Source organism: Hakea prostrata, chromosome 3 (assembly GCF_041222555.1).
Source record: "Hakea prostrata isolate BN-2017 chromosome 3, UWA_Hpros_2, whole genome shotgun sequence".
NCBI lineage: Eukaryota > Viridiplantae > Streptophyta > Magnoliopsida > Proteales > Proteaceae > Hakea > Hakea prostrata.
Window position 1 is genome coordinate 1584087 of NC_142602.1, and position 23593 is coordinate 1607679.

Consider the following 23593-nt stretch of genomic DNA (forward strand, 5'->3'; position numbering starts at 1 on the left):
TTTCCTTTTAACTCTAGTTCATTTAGCATTGGCAGTGTTTTAGACATATCCTGGCTTTGATAATCAGTTGGTTTTTCGAGAGAGAGAGAGAGAGAGAGAGAGAGAGAGAGAGAGATTGACACATTGTCATGTTTTGATTGTACTATTTTTGAAGCAAGACTTCAATTCCTGCAAGATTGTTTTGTCTTTTAAAACTCATATCAACTCAATTTTATCTTTGGGTCGGTTATGCTGATCCTTTCTCATCACTAAACTCTGTCCAAATCCATGTCTATTTTGACTTTTGAGATAAGGGCATTCAAATATTTGCTCGTCATTTATTCCCAATTCGTTCTCGGTCTACTCCTTGGTTGTTACGCTCTTTAAATTCACATAATGTTAGACCTGCTTAATCCTTACTATTACAATCATTGCCTTTGCTGCAAATGCTTATACAATCTCAAATTACTTTCCTTCAACTTATCTCCTGTTGCAGCCACACCTATCACCTAGAATCTTGTATATTATGTATTTTGTCTTCTGAATGTTTTCAGTTATCCCTGGCAAAACTCTGCCTTCTTGTCCTCCCTTCTGGTAGGTGTTCAATATTTGGAAAGGCAAATGTAGATCATTCAGTGACTCTGTAAAATTACTCTGATTTTCTTCTAATGTAGCTTTGTCTAAAACCTGAATCTCTATTGCAACTCTAGTGGTGGGATTTTATGGTGTCTCCAGCTTCTTTTGAGATTCTTGTGAATTCACTTTTAAGTTTGAATTTGTCATGCATCTACTGCATATTATGGTTCCTTGAGGTCATTAAATTGTAAGCTAATGCATGCATTGAAACTTAAGAATTATATGCATAGCTATGCTGTCTGACATTTATTAGCTATTATCATTGATTTGCTTTCTTTGCTGATACAGATTCAGAGCTTGGAGGAATCCGCTGAATCTTTAAGAGAGAGAAGTCTAAAATTTTATAAAGGATGTCGAAGATACACGTAAGCTTATATTTTCTCCTTTCTTGATGACTATGGACCCCTTTTGGAGAACTTGTGTGTTATATGCCCATCTTGTGACTTCAATTTCCTTATTTGCAATTTTATATAATATTGCTACTAGTTTCATCTATCCTTGAAAGTTAATGATTTGAAGTACCGCTTTCTGGTTCACATTTGAGATGTGCTGTATAGGTCTCAACATGATAACATGCTAACAGCTTTTCTCCTAATGGTTTCTGCTAAAGCTTTCTGTTAATGACACATTCTAACAGTTTTCAGCTTATTAATTTTCGTAATTGATTCACGGTTTTCTAACAAACCAGAAAATAGAGATAAGGGGTTTTTGATTTAAAAAAGGATGACGATCAACTTCCTTGATCTTTTATTGAACAAATTCTTTTCTTTTGGGATGCTTTTCGGGCAATGACCTATCAAATGGCTCCGAAAATTCTTTTCTGCTTAAGTTCTTATAGAATAGTTCCCAACATTCCTCTGTTTTGATATCCTGTCATGAAATAATAAAATTTTCTGGAATCAGTAAACAAGCAGTCCTTCTAACACTCCATGATCCCATCACAAAAATAGGATTCCTCCTTAAGCATGATTTTTAAACAATCAACAAAGGCCTGATATAAAATTATTCGACTTCCCACCCTATATCAGCTATTAAATCTTACAATAGTGCTGATTTATTGGCACAATCAAGGACTAAATAGATCGTGTTCTCCTCCATGAATTGGGGTTTATTTCACAGCTGAATCTGTAAACTTTCCTCTACGTTGTTCCAGGATCTTCAACTGGCATCTCATATTAGAACAAGTTCTCCACTGCAAGCAACTTCAAGTCAGTCAATTAGGAGGTGGAATTGGGGGTAGGATGGGATTTCATGGCGGATTTGCAGTGCTGAATGGAGCAGAGTTGCTGGTATTGTAATACCAGAAGATGTGATGGCTCTGGTTAGGTTTAGAAATTAGGAGCAGATTGGGAAGTATGTGGTTGTTTGGAAATTGAAGAGGATGGGTGAAGGGGGCATGTCTTCACCCATTTCCTAATTGGTTTTTTATTTAAAGGTAATTTTATCATGAAATTTTATTAATTGCACTGAAGGGCATAACAGACATTTTATCTTAACACCTCCTAAGAGCTACTTGACATGATTTTGAGTGTGGTGGGTGATAGTAATTTTGGTAAATGCAGGGTTCAATCAGTAATTTCACTGCGTTCCAGGGAGGCAATGGTAATTTTCGCAAATAACAAGTATGGCCAAAACACTTGTGGAAGTTCTGAAACAGGTCAAAACTGTATATATTTTTTAGTCCTAGGATTTCTAGTGCTGGACTAGTGTAACACTGAGGCATCTCCAAGTTTTGACCTTTTACTTATATTTGTTTCCACTTAGTCCATGTAACTGACCCCAGTTGGTTTGGTACAAGGCTATGAAGTTGTTATGGACATCCCTGTTGTCAAGGATGCTTAGGCGATGCGTAGGCTTCTTGGCCCTTTTTTGGGTCAGGGCGACCTGGTGTCGCCTTGTCACCTAGGCGATACGTTGTTGACTTGCTTGGTTTCACCTTGGTTTTCATTGCCCTCAATTACCTTTCCTCACCTTGTCGCTTTGCCAACTATGGTGGACGTATAGATGGAGGAAAGAATGCATAGCTTAGAACTACTAACAAGTATTTCTTCAGCAGATTGAATGCATAGCTTAGAACTACTAACAAGTATTGCTTTGGATAGAAGTAATTGGAAGAAAATGATCATGTAGCCCACTTCATTTAAGTGGGATAAGATTAAGTTGTTGGCTCTACCATTTTGCTTGAAGGGTAACCGTGTCCCCTTTTTTCCCTATTCTGGCTGATCCCAATCTGATCCAGATTGGAATCGACAGGGACAGATTTTACCGAGGTTTCTAGTTTAAAATCTTTGCTTGTCTATGAAGGGAAGTTTTTGTTCCTTTTCTTTATAATTTTGTTACTCTCCTATTCTGTTTCTGGACCCTATCTCAGAAAGAGAAAAAGGGGGGGGGGTCTTACTTCAGCAGCCTTTAAGGCCTATCATGTCCTTGCTGTCAGCCAGAAATTTGCATATTTTGAGGATAACTCCCAATTAAAAGCTTGGAAGGGGAGATGAAGACAATACAGAATTGTTGGGATTTGAACGATCAATCACACACAATCAAACAAAAACTGAGAAAGAAAAGAGACACTGATGTACCGCTGGTTCGCCCCAATGTATGGCTACGTCCAACTTTTAGGTTTTCACTATATCTTCTGTTAACAACTCGTTACAGATGTTATGCTACAAGCAAATATAAATAGGCTCAAAAACCCTAGGCGAATGTAAATAGGCTCAGAGCGAGACACCGGTTTGCATCAGCGACGGAATGTGATGCATGAGCCATACCCAACAAGAATTTACGTGGTGAACTTGTAAATGCTTACCTGGATCCCTCTCATTATGATTTCGGGTGGCTATTCTGATAATTATGCAATTAATCTTCTTGTGGTTGATTTCTATCCTCATTGCATTTACTTTCTGTTGGATGTGAAAGTTTTCCAAGAACTGTTTTTGTTGTATTAATGTGCAGCCCCTTCTCCCCAATTCACATCCATTCTACCTTAGCTGAAGCTCATGGATAAGGAAACCACGAATAAGATGTAAATTTCATGAGTCTATCTAACCATGTAACAAATAATGTTCTGATCTGTCCTAGTATGAGCACGGGTGGCGAGGAACTTGAAAATTTCCAGATTAGCTCTCACAATGTTGCTTCTAATCATTGTTATTGAAGTCACACCCCTCAGCTTAAATAAAGTTTAAAAAAATGGTATTTGAAGGATTTTACATTGTTTTCCTTAATTTGCAGGGAAGGGCTTGGAGAAGGATATGATAGCGAAATAGCTTTTGCTAGTGCCCTTGAAACATTTGGAGGAGGGCATAATGACCCTATAAGTGTTGCTTTTGGAGGTATATTTGTGATAATCCATTGTTTTGCCATAATTTGCTTTGGGTTTTTTTTTGGTAAAGGCACCTTGTGCTCCATTCCATCCTCCACCCCCTTGAAACCCCCCCAGCACACCGAACCCACAACACCAAAAAATGTAAAAAAAAAAAGAAGCCAAATAAAGTTTGGAATCAACTAATAGTTTTTTTTTCCCTTCCTCTTATTCTTGTTGTTGTTTGGTTCTATTATATGTTTATCACTTGGTGCATGTGGATCCTTGGAGAAGTCATATTTCCTTTTAATCCTTCCCCCGGTCATGGCTATAGGATTGGTCATCCCATTAATGGGTGAACCAGTGAATTATGATATTCTCTACAGCATTGGTTCAATGTTTTCCTGAACTTGGTCTCCTGGTTACCAACAAGGTTTAAATAATTGGTGTCATGACCCAAACCCAAATAAAGGTAGGGTACACTGCTCTCAAGGACAATCAAACAATTGGTAAAAACCAACAGAATTAATTATAATGAAAACAAACGATTGTTTTCTTCTGCATCATCTTCATTCCTAGCCTTCCTAGAGTGGTGAGCAAACACATGGCCTTCTCTCTCTTCTTCCCTTCTATTGAACCTTGGTGTCTCCTCCCCTAACCCATTAGGCTCCTCTTCTTCTTCTTTGAACCCTAATTTCCTCTTATCTTCCCATTCCCTCCATAGAATCCTCTCTCCTTCCAGAATCACAACACCCTGACTCCCTCTAGCACTCAATCCCAACCTCAACCCTAGTTACCATCAAGAAACCCTAAAATTTGAAATCTGAATTTCTCAAAATCCTAAAACCCTAGGAACTTGAATCCGATACTGAGAACAACCAGGATCAGATTTAAGTTTCAAGCGCTCTAACCCTATATCCACTGGCTGAACCCTGTATACCTACCCTACAAACCCTAGAAAGCCCTAAAACCCTGGAATTCCTTAGTCACAGGGTATACAAACCCTATTTTTAGCTGTTCATTTATTTTGAATTTGGACTTTGGCTGTCACCCTGTTGAGGCTATATCAATTGGTTACTGCAGACCAAATAGGTAGATATTTTTGCTGTTGAATACCATTTTCAAGTACAAGTCTTAAGTAGATAAAGAATAAGTCTTCAATCTTCCCTCACACGTAGCATTACATGTGGGCAATTAATGATCAAATGTCAAAATAATTGCAAATAGAACTTGATGTATCTTCAATCATCCCCACACAATGACAAAGGAAATCCCAAACTGATGTTGTCCCTGGTCCTCCAAACTTGATGAGGGGATGCCAGCAATTCAACCTCATATAAGTGAGTCAGAATTAAGTACAGAAACCAAAACAGGATGTAGCAGGTACTAGGTAATCCAGCCAGCAGTTCTTATCTAATTGGTGGATCAAAACTGATCCTCAAGGTGATCTCCAGCACTGTAGATGATCACAGAAACATAAAGAAAGAAAAAGAAAAAGGAAACAGAGCATTTGAAATTGTAGAATATCAGTAGCGGACTTCGATTCAGCCATTGAATATAACCCAAACAGGGACTCTATCAGCAGTATATCTCAGCAATATAACTCAGAACAAAGGCTGTACCAACAATTTATCTTTAAGCAGAAGAGTTAGTACTGGCACAAATTCAAGACCTAGCAATATATCTTAAAACCAAGACTGTATCAGCAGTGTATGTCAAACACAGGGCTGTTGTGGCAGTATAGTTCAAATCCAGAAGCATAATCCAGAGGCATACAAGAGGTAAAAATAACAGAACATAGGCACACTCAGCTGTACTAGCGATATGTCCCCCCTGGGCTTTATGCTTATAATAAGTCATAAGTGTAAATCAACCTATCATATCGACGAGTCACTATGTTTTAGACTTGTCTCTTCCCATTTCCCATAAAATGGGGTAGCTCTAGGAGAATATGATCTCGCAGAGAAAAAGCTGGCTGGCATGTAGCATATTCAATGGGGTCCCCGCATCTTTAGCTGTGCTCTCCCTTCTCGTTCCCCACGAGTTGCAATGCTCCTGAAAAAATTTCTTAGAGATAGAGATACAGATATATAGATACAGATGCAGATACAGATACAGATACAGATATAGATATGGACAGGGTACTCAATTTGCAGAGGCTTTTGGAAACAGGGTACTCGATTGCGGAAGCAATATAGAATGACAAAATAAATTCAATCATCAGAAACTTCAACAAAAAGAACTTAGTAAATGGGCTATATAGATATTGGAAACAGGGTACTCAATTGCAGAGGCTTTTGGAAACAGGGTACTCAATTGCAGCAGCAGTATCGAATGACAAAAGAAATTCAATCGTCAGAAACTTCAACAAAAAGAACTTAGTAAATGGGGCCATAGGCAAGGAATAATGCACTCCCAGAAGAATCAACTCAGCAAAGTAGAGAGTGCAGGGTTGCTCACACATGTTCATTGAGACATCAAAAAGCAGAGCATCTGCAGGTCTGTTTTGGAGAGGCAGTAGTCGTTAGTCAGGCCATTTAAATGCTCCAGAACTTGGATCGGGTGTTCTGTTAATTGTGCAAGAACAATCCTCAAAAGATACTGCAACATCAGTTGGTGGGAAGCATGTAATCAGCAGGTACCTCAAACTGCAGAAACAGAATGGAAGCAGCAGCCAGTGTATATTGCAGTCCAGATAAAATTATGATTCATCAGAGGAAAAAGCACATCCTAGAAAACCTCAGTAGGGGCAGTAGCAATCACAGCAGATCTTGAACTGAAGGAGATGACTTGCACTGAATCTAGGGCTGTAGCAGATCTTGCGCTAAAGCAAATAATGGGATAAACAGTGCCATGTCGTCTGGGTCTTCTGTATCAGTAGTAGGTAAGTAAAGAATCCTTCATAAATCATTGAAGAAAAATCTAATACATAGGTAAAACAACAGTAGGTGGCTGCTCACTAGGTAGGGAGAAAGAAAGGGAAAAATGAAGCGAAGGTGAGAGAACCAGGTTTTCCTGAGGCTGATTAACCAGGCTCTGTTACCATGTTAGAATTCAAGACCATGTATCCAGCCCAAGGACTGAGAAAGAAGAAAAAATTAGGGAAGAAGAGAAGATCAAACCAGTTTGGGAAGAAGTTCCCTGCGATTCTGGACGAGAATCCTAGAATTGCAGGCCCTTTATCTATATAAATAGATAACTAAGATCTGGACAGAATAGTCTTTGTAGTCTCAGAAAATATTAAGATTGAAAAGTAATAACTTCTACAGCTCACTTCAAATCAGATCTAAATCTAAGTTTCCTAAGCTAGTTACATAAGAAATCTGGAAATAGATCAGTGTCAAATCTAACCTGTGACACCTAGCATGACACTCAAGTAACTAAAAATAAAAGGGTAAAATGGTAAAAATGAATCGTAATTTAACTCCTAATATTCTGCTTTGAGTTCAGTCTTCTGTTTATATTTTAGATTTTCAGATCTGCAGGCTTGGTAAAAGATCTGCTTCTTGATTTGTCATGATGAAAAAATATTACTGGGGCAGATATATGGAGAGAAAGCTGGTTATTCGATGGAAGGGTAGTTGTTTACATGGCACAGAATTGCATGCATTAAGATATTTGCTAATTACTGCTGCTTTAATTATTCTACATCACACAGCTGTCTGTGATTGGGATAATACCCAATGTGAAGTTAGTTGTCAGTTTTGAAAGTTTGTTGCTTAATCTGATTGTTCTATTAATACTTTTACATACTTTCTTTTTGTTTTTTATTTTGGGGTTTGGTTGTTTATAGGCCCTGTTATGACTAAATTTACAATTGCGTTAAGAGAAATTGGGACTTACAAGGAAATTCTTCGATCAGAGGTAAAGCTTGTACTCCTTTTATTACCGTGGTAGTTGAACTTTAATATTTTACTAATACCTGATCATTTTTACAGTGAATCATTTAATTTGACTGGCTTATTAAAAATAATGAAGTATCACATCTCTTGACTGTGTCTAACTTCCACAATGCTAATTGAAACAGAAAAAGAAATTCCAGAGTCTGGTATGCAGATCTTTCTTCAACTTATCTGATTATAGGATTTCAGAAATTGTTAGGTGCTGTGAAAGAATTTATTTACCAAAATTGTCATGTTGTGTCTACTCAGCCGCATCAACCAACTTCTCAAAAGATAAATTCAATGAGTTTGCCACCCTTTTAGTCCAGTCTCCAGTAGGACTTGGAGATGCATGTATGTTAATTAGAAGACTTAAAAATCCTGCCGAATGCTTAAAGGTCCTGGATAAAAGTCACCACACATGATTGGTTGACTACTAGGGATTAATATGTTCCTCTACAATTGTAATTACTGCACAAAGAGGGCTTTGAAATTCTACTTTATCTAGATGTGTATCTCTTGTAACAGAATTAAAACTAAAATAACTGGAAATAACAGAGAACTGAAGGAAGAGAAAAAAAAGTGGTGGAGAAGGAGAAGAGGTGGAGTGGGAATGGATTGTTGTGAAAGAACTCTCTCCCTCAGTAGTATATTTTATAGCTGAATGTTTCCAGGCTAGAAAATATCTTCAAATATCTCTCCAGATTAGAAGGATCTTCAAATATCTTCCAATCTGATCACAAGTACTGAAAAAGGAAACAGATGTTGCAATTCTAAACTAGACTTGCTTGACATCCAAGCATCAAAAACAAACTAAATGTAGAAAGAAATTGATAAAGGAAACAATGAGCATGTGCATCCCCACAATACACGAGGGTCATGCCTCTTACAGTACTTATTCATTTACACTCCCTCTAAAGCTGGAGTATGCATATCAAATTCTCCAGCTTGGGACGACAAGAACATATATTTAAAAAACTTAATTAATCAATCTGGAGCACAAGTAGCAATAGTAGGCACCAATAAACAGTGAGAGTACTTCCCCTTGTAGGTAATCAACACTAACTTCAATGAAATTTGTTTTCATGTTGAATAAACCATCCAATAATGAGAACAATAGGTTTTAATGAACATGAACCACATCGACAAACATAGCAGTGACAATAATATCGAAGACACTATCCAAATAATCATGGTTGAAGATCTCTCTCAAGATATGGTCTTGTTTTTTTTGGCCAACTCGATGGCTTTAGGCTCCTGGTTGGGCTCAAACTTGGTGGTTACCTAATTTGGGCCTTCTGAACACATTGATGGCCTTGGATTTGAAGAAAACAACCCTAAGTATGAGTTCTAAGTCTACCCTAAGTGTGAAGCCGAAATGCTATAGGATTGGGTAATATAGAACCTTTAAGGCTTATAAATAAAAAGCAAGTGTATCAAATACATCAAATAACTTAAATGTCATCAAAATTCCATCCATATGAATATCACAATCTCGACTCTCAAGAATAGAATGATGAAATTATACAACCACTAGAAGTTCTATATAAAATGATTGATCTTCTTTTGGTGTTGTAGATGTGTTGAGAGTAGTTGCAATCTTGCCTTTGATCTCATCTCGCCCTTCATCTCGTTTCACCTTCTTAAAAAAGCGAGATATCTCGCGAGATCTCAAACCATGCAAATAATGCCAATAGTAGTAGCAATTGTTTCAAAAGTGTAGCATCTACAATGGCTACATCAATAGGTTGGTAAGGCAAAATCTCCACAAGAGAAGATAAAAAGTGCAACTCCAACATCCACACATGAGCTCTTCACAAGAAGGCAAGTTGTAGGTAGTAGGTAGTAAATCTGTTCAAACAAAGACAGAAATAGAGCCTCAAACAAAGGTACAAGTCAAATATAGGTTTTTGTGAAAATAGGTAGCATGCATTATTGCATATCAAGTAAGTAGGTAAAAGGCAATATGGGTTACTGTAGACCAAGTAGGTAGTTAAGGTCAGTATAGGTTACTATGACAAAGTAGGTAGTTGTTGCTGTAGAATACCATTTTAGGATAAAAGTCTCCACTTCAAAAGTCTTGTGTAGGAATAAGTCTCCAATCTCCCCCACACAACACATGGACATTAATGATAGCCAATTATTAGTATCTTAAAAGTATGAGCACCAAAAAAAATCCCAATATCTAGAATCGTTGTCATAATCTTCAAGTGCTCAGCAACTATAGATAGTTTTTCCACAGGAAGGGGTAGTAAAACAATTAAATCTTCATAGTGTTTCTTGATGTGATGATAAGAAGGTCTAAGTCATAGTTGGTACGGTATTTAGCCCTTTAGAATAGCAGCTTATAGGCAGCAACAAGTAGAATCCAGATATCCTCGAAGATGACTCTCAAACCGGCACCTTTCTATTTTCAAAACAGGATCCTTAATCACTGCTCTGGTAAAATAACTAGAAATAATAAAGAGAAGAAGAAGAGATGGAGAAGGAGGGGGGAGGGGGGAATGGAGCATTGAGCAAGATACAACTCTCTCCCTCTGTAGTATATTATATAGCTGAAACTTTCCAGACTAAAAAAGATCTTCAAATATCTTTCCAGATTAGAAAGATCTTCAAATATCTTCCAATTTGATTATAAGTACTGAAAATGAAACAAATATTGCAATCCTTAAATTAGACTTGCTTGACATCCAAACAATAAGAAAAAAAGGAAACGAACTAAAAATAAAAAGGAACTAATCAGGGGAACAGTGAGCATGTGCATGAGCCATGTTCGCTCAAAGGTGACAATGGTCATGCCCCTTACAATACTTATTCATTAACATTTCTAATGGCCACCAAGATTGAGGTTGGTATAGCATCTGATTTTCTCATGCGATTCTTTTGGAGATCTTTTCTTTGATTCTTAGAAGTGATTTGGAGTGAATTAATACTTAATCCTCTCAACAATTAGAAAATGATTCTTTAGATGGGAGACATTTTCTTTTATTTATTTTTTAAGTTGGAGGATATGGTTTTGGAGAGAGGAATGAGGAAGGGATTTCAATTTTAGATTTTGCTGTTGCTTTTGATCTATTTATTGTAAATACTTATTCAAAAAGAGAGAGGAACATTTAATTACTTTCAAAAGTGGACATCATAGAAGCCAAATAGATTTCTTCCTAACTAAGAGGACTTATAGATTATTGTACAAGGATTGCAATGTGATACCAGGGGAAAATTTAATTGCACAACATAGACTTGTGGTCTTGGTATGTGCCTAACCCCAAAAACTCATAAAAGGTGCAAGGTTAACTATCCTAGGATAAGATGGTGGAACTTAAAAGGAGAGTGCTTGAAATCCTTTGCTAAAGAACTAGTCAAACAAGGAAAGTAGGATTTTGAGGGGGACAATAATGCGATGTGGAATAAGATGATTGTGTATCAAGAAGGTGGCTAAAGATGTCCTAGGTGAATCAAAAGGAAAACCTTCATTCTTATAGAGAGACTTGGTGGTGGGACAATGATGTTCAGCTGCCATTAGGAATAAGAAAGCTCTTTTTAAGACATGGCAAAGAACTAAGGATGTTGAGGAAAATTTTATTTATAACATAGCTAAATAAGGGATAAAAAATGGAGATGGTAAAATGCTAGTATGTGATGAGGACATTAAGAAAAGATGGAAAATCTATTTCTGTAGTCTACTAAATGAGCATGCTTCAAGCATCTGTGATTCGGACGATTATACCATTCACCGAGGCACCAATTTTCAAACATATGGAGAATTTCGATGTTCGAAGTAAAAGAAGCACTAAGGAGGATGAAACTCGGCAAAAGCCGCACGACATAAGGTCCTAATGAAATCCCAATAGAAGTATGGAAGAGCTTAGGAACCCGCGGGCTAGTTTGGTTGACTAAGTAGTTTAATAAGATTATGAGCACAGGAAAAATGCTAGATGAATGGAGGAGAAGCATCATGGTTCCAATATACAAAAATAAAGGGGCATTAAATTGATGAGTCATACTATGAAATTATGGGAGAGAGTAATTGAAACCCGTTTTAGACACTTAACCACAATTACGGAGAACCATTTTGGGTTTATGCCAGGAAGATCTACAATGGAGGCTATTTACCTAATTAGAAGACTTATGGAAAGGTATAGAGAGTGTAGGAAAGACCTTCATATGGTATTTATTGACCTAGAAAAAACTTATAATAGAGTTCTTAGAGCGTTAATTTGGCAAGTACTAGAGAAAAGAAGTGTTGCAAGTAAATATATAGACATAGTTGAGGATATGTATGATGGTTCAGTGACAAGTGTAAGAATAGTAGGGGGACAAAGTAATGAATTCCCAATTACATTTGGGACACATCAATGATCAACTTTAAGCCCATATTTATTTGCACTTGTGATGGATGAATTAATTAAAGACATTCAAGACGAGGTCTCTTGGTGTATTTTTTTGCTGATGATATAGGTGTTGATAGATGAGACTCAAATGTGGATTAATACCAAGTTAGAATCACTGAGAGCAGCTTTGGAATCAAGAGGCTTTAAATTAAGTAGAACAAAGACAATATCTAGTTTATAACTGTAGTTATGATCGGGCAGACGATGAGGTGGTGAAACTTGATGATAAGGAGATTCCTCAGAGTGATTCTTTTAGGTATTTAGGTTCAGTCATAAATAAAAGAGGTGATATAGAGGATGATGTTTCCCAAAGAATTAAAATAGGTTGGATGAAGTGGAGAGGTGCGTCCAGGGTCTTGTGTGATTGATGTATTCTATTAAAGCTTAAAGGAAAATTCTATAGGACCGTTGTTCGACCAACTATGATGTACGGTCTAGAGTGTTGGGCTGTTAAAAAGAATCATATAGATATATTCAGTGTAGCAGAAATGATGAGCTAAGATGGATGAGTGGCAAAACTAGGAAGGATTAGATAAGGAATGGGTTTTATTAGAGTTGGTCTGGGAGTTGCTCCCATAAGTGATAAGCTTCGGAAAAGTCGTTTGAGGTGAACGGAGACCTATAAATGCCCCTGTACGGAGAAGTGATATAATCCAAATTGAAGGAACTAGAAGAATTAGCGGTAAACCTTAGATAACCTTAAGAGACGTGGTGAGAAAGGATATGCATAGCTTAGGCCTTGTATCTAGCATAGCTTCAAACAGAATTGATTGGAAGGCAAGAATCCCTGTAGCCAACCTCATTTTGTTGGGACAATGCTTATTGTGGTTGTTGTTGTTGTATTTTTAAAGTTGGACATAGGGTGGAGGGAAGAGGAGAATCAGCTGGGCTCTAAAATTGTGGGTAGGTAGGGCCTAGGTCCCGTACTCAAACACCAAGTTTTAGTTGACTTAAATTTTTTTTTTTTTGAATATCTGCTTGAAAAATAGTTGAAAATATGAAGCATCTAGAACATGGTTGAAAACAAGTGGATGGTTAAAAAAAATAAAAAATAGAAAGGTAAGTACCACTAGGTTGACTTCGTTTCTTTTCACTCCTCACAATTCCATCAACCTGATTTCTTACCTTGATAGTTGACACTGCAAATTGCTTCCTTTATCTTGAATATGCTTGCAGTTTAATCATTGAGTCTACGTTGCATCTAGAATCCAGATTATAAATTTCAAGTTGTATTAGCTTTTGGGTTGAAACTTGGCAGATTGATACTGTAAACAATCCCAGAAACTGTTATCAATGCTTGGTGAAGAGAATAAAGACTGAGGGAGAAACGTAGAGAGCAATGAGAGTTCAGAATAGTAAGATTAACATTCTTACCAAACTAAGCCCATAGCCAATAGGAAACTCACTTAGACTTGGTCACAAATAAATAAAGACCAACCGCAATTAGGGGTTCATGTTAGGAGATCCCCTATCATGTTACATCATATGTCTAAAAACTCCCTCTCAAGCTGGGGTTCACACATATCAAAAGAAAGCTCCAGCTTGGATAAACAAGAAGAGATATCAAAGGCCGCACCAGTCTTGAACACATGAAGTAGTCATAGATGCTAGCAGGATCAATGCAACACTCCAATGACTCACTCCTAAGTCCGAAAGGTTGGTTGTAGCATATTCTGCCTCCCCCTCTCATGTAGACACATGAACAAGTAATGACTGATGAGTAGCATCTCAGACCCAGGCATCTCAACAAATTTCATAAGCAAAAGCAGTTCCAGCAAATAGGATATCAAACTATGTGAAACTCATGGTACACACAAAGCAAGATAATGGCAATTCAGTAAACTCCGGCCATGCTAATTGGGGGACGCATGAAATTGCAACAAATAACGCAATTTTGGGTTCCATATCTGTTTTGTATCACATGGGCTCACTAGATGAGCAAACTTGCTCAACTTTAAGAACCATTGCTATATTGTAATTAACTAGATTGTTCGAGGGTCACTAGGTAGACAAAAAGTCAAGGGCATGAAAGGGTTAATAATTATTGACCATGGCCCATGGGTGTTAATTGCATAGAAAAAAAAAATTTAACACTATTCTCAAGTCGGCAACTGGTTATAGCTCTAATACGATGTAAACAATCCCAGCACCTATAACCATGCCTAGTAAAGAAAAGAGAGAATAAGAAAGGGGACATTGAGGGAGAAAATAGAGAGCAAGGGGACATTCTCTCTGTTGGGTTGCATGATATCTCTAACAGATACACTATGTAACTAAGCTACTATGTAACGGATATCTAGGCTGTCAAAAGAAACCTTTATTCATTGTAATGTTGTATTGTTGTATTGCTATAATCTTGCCAACTTAGTATATAACATTACACTACAACTAAAAGTTTTCAGAATTAAACCACTTTGTTACTTGTAGGCATTGTATTATCACTTTGGAAGCCTTGTATACTATTTTGTTCTTTGGGAATATGTATCCTTCTTTTATATATATGCTTATGGTGCACCAAGAATTTTGGCCGCAACTGTTACGGTAGTTATATATTTCAATTTAATGGATTTCTTTTTCGGATGAAATATATTTTCCCTTTTACCATAGGCTTGAGCTTTATTTGTTGATATTGCTTCTACATACAAAACCAAGTACTTGATTATTTTCCTTTCCAGAAGTTGCATCTGATAACTTCCAGTTGCTCTGTCTGCTAACATTTTCTATTTTCTATTTTTTTGTGCCAGGTTGAACATTTGTTAAATGATAGACTGCTGCAATTTGCCAATATTGATTTGCAAGATGTCAAGGTGCCAGACATTGCTCCCTAGGTTTAAAATTTATATACGTTAAGAAGTGTGTTATAATAAAGGAGAAACGAGAAGGGAGAACTATGAGATGATAGGCTTGTGTAACTCTGGGAGTTTCAACTTAGTGTTGGTTCCTACTCCAATTAAAATATATTCACTTAAAGGAACCAAGGGACATGATGGGAAATAACCAAGACTGAAATACGGTATAATACCTTAACGATCTTAACTCGTGTCAAGACGTATACATAGTTTCTCCTAACCCCCCCCCCCCCCCCCTTCTCTTCTCTCTCTCTCAAGTTGGAGCATGTGTTAATAATCATGCTCAACTTAACACCCCCCAAAAGATTTTGTAAACACTTCTGCAAGTTGCTTCTGTGTACAAACATGACAAGGATAAATAAGCACTTGTTGAATTCTTTGTCAAACAAAGTGACAACCTACTTGATCATCAGTTCATCACCCCGCTAGTGCATTAGCAATTCATCTGTAAGCCCAAGCTAAGTCAACAACTTTTCACTCACATTAATTCACATATAACATGCATCATATCATGGCTCAGTGTTCCAAGTCTGGACTGGATCAAACCACCTTGTCTATTTCTTGCCTTCCACAGCACAAGTTTTCCTCCAAAAGATGTGCAATAACTCTTAGTTCACCTTTTCTCTTATCCAGCTAAGTTTGCATCTATAAAACCCTGAACCTCTCCATGGTCATCATCCGAGTAAAGTAAACCACTTCCAAGAGCCTTCTTGATGTAGTACAAGGTACAAATAACATGATATGTCCCAGCAGGGATGAGTGAGTTCACAATTTTCAGGTTTAATGGTCATATAATTTAGGTTCTCAACAAGCCTGCAGTACTTCTTTAGATCTCCAAGAGCACCATAGTTGGCTGTAAGTTTTAATTCACATTCCATGGGAGTACCTAGAGGTTTAGAGCCTAATGATCTTGTCTCTGTAAGTAGATCAACAACTGAAGAATATTTAGGCAATAAAATTTTATGTTGAAATGACATAGCCCACCTTTTATTTTAATAGAAGATGAGTACAAGGAAAACAGAAACATCAGATATGGGATATTACAAAATAAAACCCTATGGACAACTCTATCCTTGTACCTTAATTACAACAATAACATACATCTGTTGCAAAGATGAAATTGTATGCATGCAGGTTATTATTTCTCAGGATTTTAGCTAGTATCACTAGCCATTAGTTATTCATGTGAGCAACTTCTAATTGTATTATAAGGAATATTATGTTGGTTCCAGGAAGCTCGGAAACGTTTTGACAAGGCTAGCCTTCTTTATGATCAGGTGTGGACTGTCTACAACTTCTCAAACATTCAGAGTTCTTTTTCCATAAACTGCAGCTTTACTTCACATAATGCAATCTAATGGTGTTCTAGTGCCATCTTGAGGAAACTCAAAATTTAAAAATATGCGAGTGTTTATATTCTACCTGTGGTGTTGTCAGTGGGATTGCTTCTGCACTCAAGAAAGAAGAGAGAAGTAAAAGTGATATAAATCCAATTCTAGGGTTAGGGTTTCTTGGAAAGATTCCCTAGAATTTAGGAGTTGCCCAGAATCTTCCAGCAAAGTAATGGTCAAAAGACTCAAAACTAGGTGGGAAGGATAATGTTGTTAAATATTGTGGGAAGAACAAGGGGATAATTTGGGATCTAAATGGGTAGAGTTTGGGTAAGATTTGGTTTAACAAAACTAAATGGGATGTAGCAGAAATAATGGGGAAGGATAATAAAGATTAAGAACTAAATATGGCATGGATCTTTGAAAACCTTTCTTGAAGCTTTCTCTTCTCTTCTCTTCTCTTTTCTTTTTCTTTGCTTTCTTCTTTCTTTTCCTCTTTCCTTTCTTTCTTTTTTCTTCTTTTCTGTTCTGTTTCAGATCTGTCACAAGGCAGAGAGAGGGAGAGAAAGACAGTCCCAGAGAGAGAAGAGGGGGTGGGGGCTATCGCAGGGGTGGGGGAGGGTGGGGGAATAGCTAGGCAGAGTCATAGGGGCTGCTCTAGGGCCTGTGGGCAGTTGGGGGGGGGGTTGCTGCTGGGGTCACGACAGCCGGAGGGGGGGGGAGTGTTGGGTTTCTGTGTTGTGCAGACAGGGAGAAAGGAGAAGGAAGAAGAGGGAAGTGGGGGCAGGGGTTGGGGAGGGAATCTACTCACTGATTTGCTGAAACTCTTTGAAGGATGGTTGCGGGATCTGTTGAAGTGCTGCTGTGGAATAAAAATGGCAGCTGTTGATTGCTGGAACTTGAAGAACTGCTGCTGTGGAATAAAAATGGCAGCTGTTGATTGCTGGAACTTGAAGAACTGCTGCTGTAGTTGAATCCAAATAACTAAAAATCCGCGAGGCCCTCCCAAAGAGAACCCCGACTTGTTTCCCCCAAGCAATAATCAAATTTTACTAATCCAGACTCGAAGAATTACAAAGAATGCTAGGCTGTTTATAGCCTTTAAAAGACTTGAGGACTAAGTGGGATTCTTTAATAGATAAGAATCTCGCCAAATAATCCAGACTCTTGATTTGGAATCTAAACAGCTAAAGATGTGTTGAAAATGAAAGACTAAATAACTCAAAGACTCTAAGGAATTCCACTTAAAAAAGAATACCCTAGGACACTCAACCACTAACTACTAAGTACAACTACTACTAATTAAAAGCAAACTCTTAAAAGATAAGATCCTTCTCAAAAGATGTGAACCCTCTTTGTACAAGAGTCTTATCTTATCCACAACTTAACCAATTTAAATGCAACTCAAATCAAGAAATAGAAACCAACACCTCTAGAAAATAAATCTGGAAATCCAGCAATAAAAAAAGGTTAAAAATGCCCTAAATACCCCTACTAGGGGGTTTGGCCAGCTCAAGGGGGTTTCTTGGAGCCATTGAGTGGGCCCCACTTAGAGTAAAGCAAAGGGGGGGTGTTCAACCACTTTCCTCCCTCTTCTGTGAAATCTCCTGTTCTGAGCTCTCTGTCAATCACTTTCCTCTCTCAAATCTTCCATTTCGGTAACCGACTCCAAGCAGCCTCTCTCCACCACTTCTAAACCATCTCTCTCTCTCACACAATCAACATCCTTTACCCATTATGCCCCCTCCTATGCGATCCATTTTGGGCCCTATGGCCCACGGGCCTTGCTCCTCTCCTCATCCCTCCCCCTCCCTTGTTAGGGATCTCTTGGCCCATTCCTCAAATCCCAGCCTTCTCTCCCACCTATTGTCCATTTTGGGCCTTGCTATTATTGTTGCCCTTAAATAGTTGTTTGGCTCGATGTCACTTTGTTTATTTCTTTGTTTGGCTTTGGGCTTCTTGCTTGTGTAACTAGTTTGCTTTAATTGTTGCTCTTAGGTAATTGCTAGGCTCATTGCCTCATAGGTTACTGTTAGTTGAGGCCTCTTTCTCGCTTTGTCTGGGCTCTTTCCTTGTGCTCTTGTAATTTCTTTTATTCTCTTTGGTATTGAATTATTTAATCATCCAAAAAAAAAAAAAAAAAACTAGAGGTTTGAGTAGGTCCACTTGAGTTTTTTTCTTCTTCTTTTTTTCCCCCTCCAGATTTTAGAACTACCAGGCTGCAGATATTTAAATGATGATTCCAAATTTTGTAGAATACTATCTGTTGTAATTTGAAAAGATATTGCTCAAAGATATATTTGATTCATGGGCCATAATAGGGTATTTATGCTTACAATCTAGTTAAGTCTCACTTTGATTAGGAAAAAGAAATATTAATCAAATAGAAAAACCAACTCAAGACTTATTAGGAAATGGAATCCTATTTTAATTAGAAAACCTCAGTCAATACTTGCAACACTTCCTCTTAAGTTGTGCATAGATATTTATTATGCCTAACTTGCCAATAATACTACTGAATACTTTCATGCTCAAGCTCTTTGTAAGCGCATCAGCTCGTTGCTCCTTTGAACTAACAAAGGTGATGTGGATTAACCTAGCCTTAACCTTCTTTTTGATGAAATGTGTGTCCATCTCAACATGCTTAGTCCTGTCATTCTGTACTGGGTTGTGAATTATGTTGATCATTGACTTACTATCTGAGTACAACTATATAGGAACCTCCAAATCTGCCCCAACCTCCTGAAGCAGTCCTTTCAGCCATGGTACCTCACAAATGCCCTGAGCAATCGCCCTAAACTCAGCCTCACTGGACCTCGCAACCACAACCTGTTTCTTGCTTCTCCAAGTCACAAGATTACCTCCCACATACACACAATACCAAGAGGTAGACCTCCTATCATCTAGACATCCTGCCTAGTCTGCATTTATATATGCCTTAATCTTCAAATGTCCATGAGCTGAAATTAAATTCCCTTTTCCTGAAGTGGCCTTCAAGTACCTTAAGATTCGATATACTGCATCCAAGTGTGAGGAGTAGGGATCATGCATATACTGACTAAGAAGACTAATTGCAAATGTGATGTCAGGCCTAGTGTGAGATAAATAGATATACTTTCCCACTAATTTTTGATACCTTGTCTTATCAACTAGTTTTCCTTCCTTTGCCTTCTAGTGTAGGTTAGGCTCAATAAGAGTCTCAGCAAGTTTACATCCCAGCATCCCAGTTTCCTCAAGAAGATCTATACACCACTGGCAGAATATGCCAACTCCAAACCTAGGAAATATTTGAGTTTTCCCATATCTTTGATCTCAAATTCGGTTCCCAAAAAATTTTGCAATGCTGAAATCCCATCCTCATTATTGCATGTGATCACAATATTATCCACATATACTAAAAGTACAGTAGTGTGGGAACCATCTCTTTTAATGAACAAAGTATGGTTTGTATTGCTCGCTTACAGCCCATTATATATCATTGCCTTATGAAACCTTCAAGATCATACTCTTGGAGATTGCTTTAACCCATATAAAGCCCTCTTCAATTTGCATACTTTCCCATGAGTCTTGGCAGTAGAATATCCATGTGGTACATCTATGTATACCTCCTATTGGAGTTCTTCATGCAAAAAAACATTCTTCACATCTAATTGTTGTAAACTCCACCCTTATTAATTGCACATGAAAGAATAATACAAATTGTGTTCATCTTGGCAATAGGGGCAAATGTCTCTTGGTAGTCAATGTCATAAGTCTGAGTGAAGCCTTTGGCCCCCAATCTTGCCTTGTACCTTTCAACGGTCCCATTTGCCTTGTGCTTCATCACAAACACCCATTTATACCCAATAGTCTGCTTTCCTATAAGCAAAGTCACCAAGTCCCATGTTTTGTTTTTTTTCTTTTTTCCAGAGCTTCCATTTCCTCATCTATAGCTTCCTTCCAGTTTGAGTGAGATAATGCCTCTTGCCAAGTGTTAGGAATAGAAGTAGAGGACAATGAGGAAATAAAACTTTGAAATTCTGGGAATAGGGACTGATATGAAACATAATTGGAAATAGGATGTTTGGTTCAAGTTTGAGGCTGCTTTCTTAATGCAATTAGTGAGTCTAAAGTAGGATAAGAAGAAGGGTTAAAGACAGACTCACCTAAAGGAACAGATTGTTCAGGGCTAGGAACCAAAGCTTTTAACTGGCTTGATTCAGAAGGGGTCAGTCGTTGCTTTCTTTGATATGTCATTGGAGGTCTAGTCTCCCCCTGCACATCATCCACCAACTGTTCTTCTCTGGTCATCTGCAGGAGTCTCAGGAGAAATATCGAAAGGAATAATCAACATTGGAACCTCTTCACTAAGACTCTCCCCCTGAAGAAGTGTAGGAAAAAATAAGGATCTATTCCTGGAGCTCAACATCCATAGAGGCAAAGAAACGACAAGAACTAGGATGATAACACCTATACCCCTTCTCTGTAAGAGAATAACCCAAGAAAATGCACTTTAATCACGAGGATCCATTTTACCATGAACATGGTGATTCCGAACAAAGGCAACACATCCAAAAACCTTAGGTAGCATTGTAAAGGTTGTTGTCCTTGAAAGAACCTGAAGGGGACAGCGCTAGGCTAAGACTTGGGAAGGCATTTGGTTAATTAGATATGATGCAATAATAATTGCATCATCCCAAAAACGAAGAGGCACATGCATGGTAAACATAAGAATATGTGACACCTCAAGTAGATGTCTATTTTTACGTTCTGTAACCCCATTTTGAGGTGGAATGTCGACGCAACTAGTCTGATGTATGATGCCATAGATGACATTCCAAATCATGTCTATAAAGCAAGATTTGGAACTCCATCTCCTAAGATTAGGCTCCCATCAAAGGTGATGTATAGAGGCACAGAAAACAAGCTTATCAATCTAATCACAAATGGAAGTGCCAGAAAAGCTTTTCATAATCCAAGACCAATCACGCGCAAACCCAAATGGACGCCTTGAACGGGGCCAAATGGAAGCAAGGGTGTTTCTCTAGATAGATTTGGAGAAAGGGCAAGAGAAAAAAAGGTGTTCAGGGTTTTCCCAGTTGTTCCAGCAAAGGATGCAGTTGGGGTTGACTGGGATATGGCCGCTAATGAGGAAGGATTGGGTGGGAAGGGTTTGGTTGAGAGCTCTCCAAAGTGTAAGGGAGTGACGAGGGATGGAACCTTTGAACTAGACCAAGGGAGCCCAAGGGGGTTTAGGATTGTGGGCGCGGAAGTGGTTCCAGGTGGAGAAGGTTTTGGTGGGGGAAGGTAGCCAAACAGGTGAGTTTATGAGCGAGCTAGTGAGAGGGGGAAGAGAATCTCAAACCTGTGCAAGAAGGGGGAGGGGAGAGGGGTTCCAAGAACCATCAGTGATTAAAGCAAACAAGGGGGTGTCTTTGGGAATCTGGGAAATATAAACATTTCGGGGGCAAAGTGGGTGTAGAAAATGCCCATCGGATGCCACGGGTCAAGCCAAAAAGAGGTGGTAGAGCTAGTGGAGATGATGGTAGAAATAGCAGAGAGAGCGAGGTACGCAGAGAAGATTTTCCACCAGACCCACGAAGGATTGGCGGGCAAAGGAGTAGTCCAAAAGGAATTCGAACGGAGAAGGTAAGAATGAACCCAAGAAACCCAAATGGAGTCTTTGCTTTGAAGCTATTTTCCAAATGGGTTTGAGAAGGCAAGCAATGTTAACATCAAAGATTTTGCAAATTCCCAGACCTCCCTCGGAAGTTGGGCGACAGATGGTCGACCAATTGACAGGATGGATGAAACGGGTGGCCTCCCTCCCTTTCCAAAGGAAAGCGCAAAACAAGGATTCCATAGCATGGATGGTGGACTTGGGAATGGAGAAGATCCCACACCAGTAGAGGTAGGAGGATTGAAGCACGGATCGAATAAGAACTACTCTACTAGCGAAGGACAGAAGCTTACCCTTCCAGAGTAGGAGCTTCTTGTGAATATGATCAAGCATTGGGAGACAGTGGTGACGAATAAGTCTACTAGGGATGAGAGGGAGACCAAGATAAACAATGCGGAAGGAGCCAGGTTTAAAGCCTGACAGTTGGAGAAGGGAGGAATGAAGCTGATCAGAGACACCGGAGAAAAAAAGGATGGATTTATCAAGGTTGACCCGGAGCCTAGAGAGATTCAAAAAGAGAGAGGGCTGAGAGGATGGAGGAAATGGATTGGTAATCTGCTTTGGAGAAAATCATTAGATCATCAGCAAAAGCGAGGTGGGTAAGGTTGAGGGATTTACACTTGGCGATGGGGGAGATGAGGAGTTGATCAATTTTGGATTGAAGGATGCAAGACAGGACTTCAAGAGCTAAGGAGAAGAGGTAGGGGGAAAGGGGGCAGCCATGGTGAATACCAACGCGTGACGAGAAGAAGCCCGTAGGCAAGCCATTGGTGATGATGGAAAAACGAGGCGACAAGATACAAATCTCAATCTAGTGAATGAAAGGGGGAGGGAAGCCTATGGAGGAGAGAACGTCACTAATGAAGTCCCAGCGAATAGAGTCAAAAGCTTTGTGAAGGTCTACTTTCAAAAGAGTAACCGAGGATTGAGTGGATCTATCAAAACCACAGACAACTTCTACACAGAGGAGGATGTTATCCGCAATACTACGTCCCGAGATAAAAGCAGATTGATTCCAGCTCACAAGGGAGGGTAAAGCCTTTTTTAGCCTATTTGTTAGGACTTTTGAGATGAATTTCTAGATGAGGTTACAGAGGGAGATGGGGCGAAAATCGGAAAGGAGGCTCCTTGCTTCTTGGGGATGAGGCAGAGGAATGTTTGATTGATGGAGGAAAGTTGAGAAGGGTTAAAGAAAAAGGTGTGGATGGCCTGAACAAGGTCTTTCTCAATGAATTCCCAAGAGGCAAGAAAGAATCCCCGTCAAGCCCAGGGGCTTTATTGGACTTATGGGACCGAATGGCAAGGAGAATCTCCTCAGAGGTTGGGATGGCACAAAGAGAGAAGATGATGGAAGGATCAATGGATTTGTTGATGAGGTTAGGAGGAAGAGGGGGGTAGGCAGAAAGGGAGGGAGGAGAGTAGATTCTAGAACCAAGGTCATTCTAGGATTGTCTTCTCTAAGAATTGGCAGTCTTATAGGGCTGCAAGCACCCCCAGCGGGTGGTTTTTGGGTAGATACTAGGTATATAAGGGTTAGGTTCGGGTTAGAGTAGATTCGGTTAGGCT

At 38.8% G+C, this 23593-nt stretch overlaps 1 protein-coding gene across 4 annotated transcripts in view; it reads left to right on the plus strand.

Annotated features, from left to right (window-relative positions):
- The window catches only part of LOC149019875 (ADP-ribosylation factor GTPase-activating protein AGD3-like), a 50939-nt gene that overhangs the window by 4814 nt on the left and 22532 nt on the right, over positions 1–23593 (plus strand). For 3 of the 4 annotated variants that reach the window (XM_089147874.1, XM_089147877.1, XM_089147875.1), the window contains exons 2-6: positions 904–980; positions 3847–3947; positions 7710–7780; positions 14933–14995; positions 16270–16314. In XM_089147874.1, the coding sequence (XP_089004000.1) occupies positions 904–980; positions 3847–3947; positions 7710–7780; positions 14933–14995; positions 16270–16314 (357 nt within the window). The remainder of the gene's footprint in view (positions 1–903; positions 981–3846; positions 3948–7709; positions 7781–14932; positions 14996–16269; positions 16315–23593) is intronic. The other variant, XM_089147876.1, reaches the window with a different exon arrangement.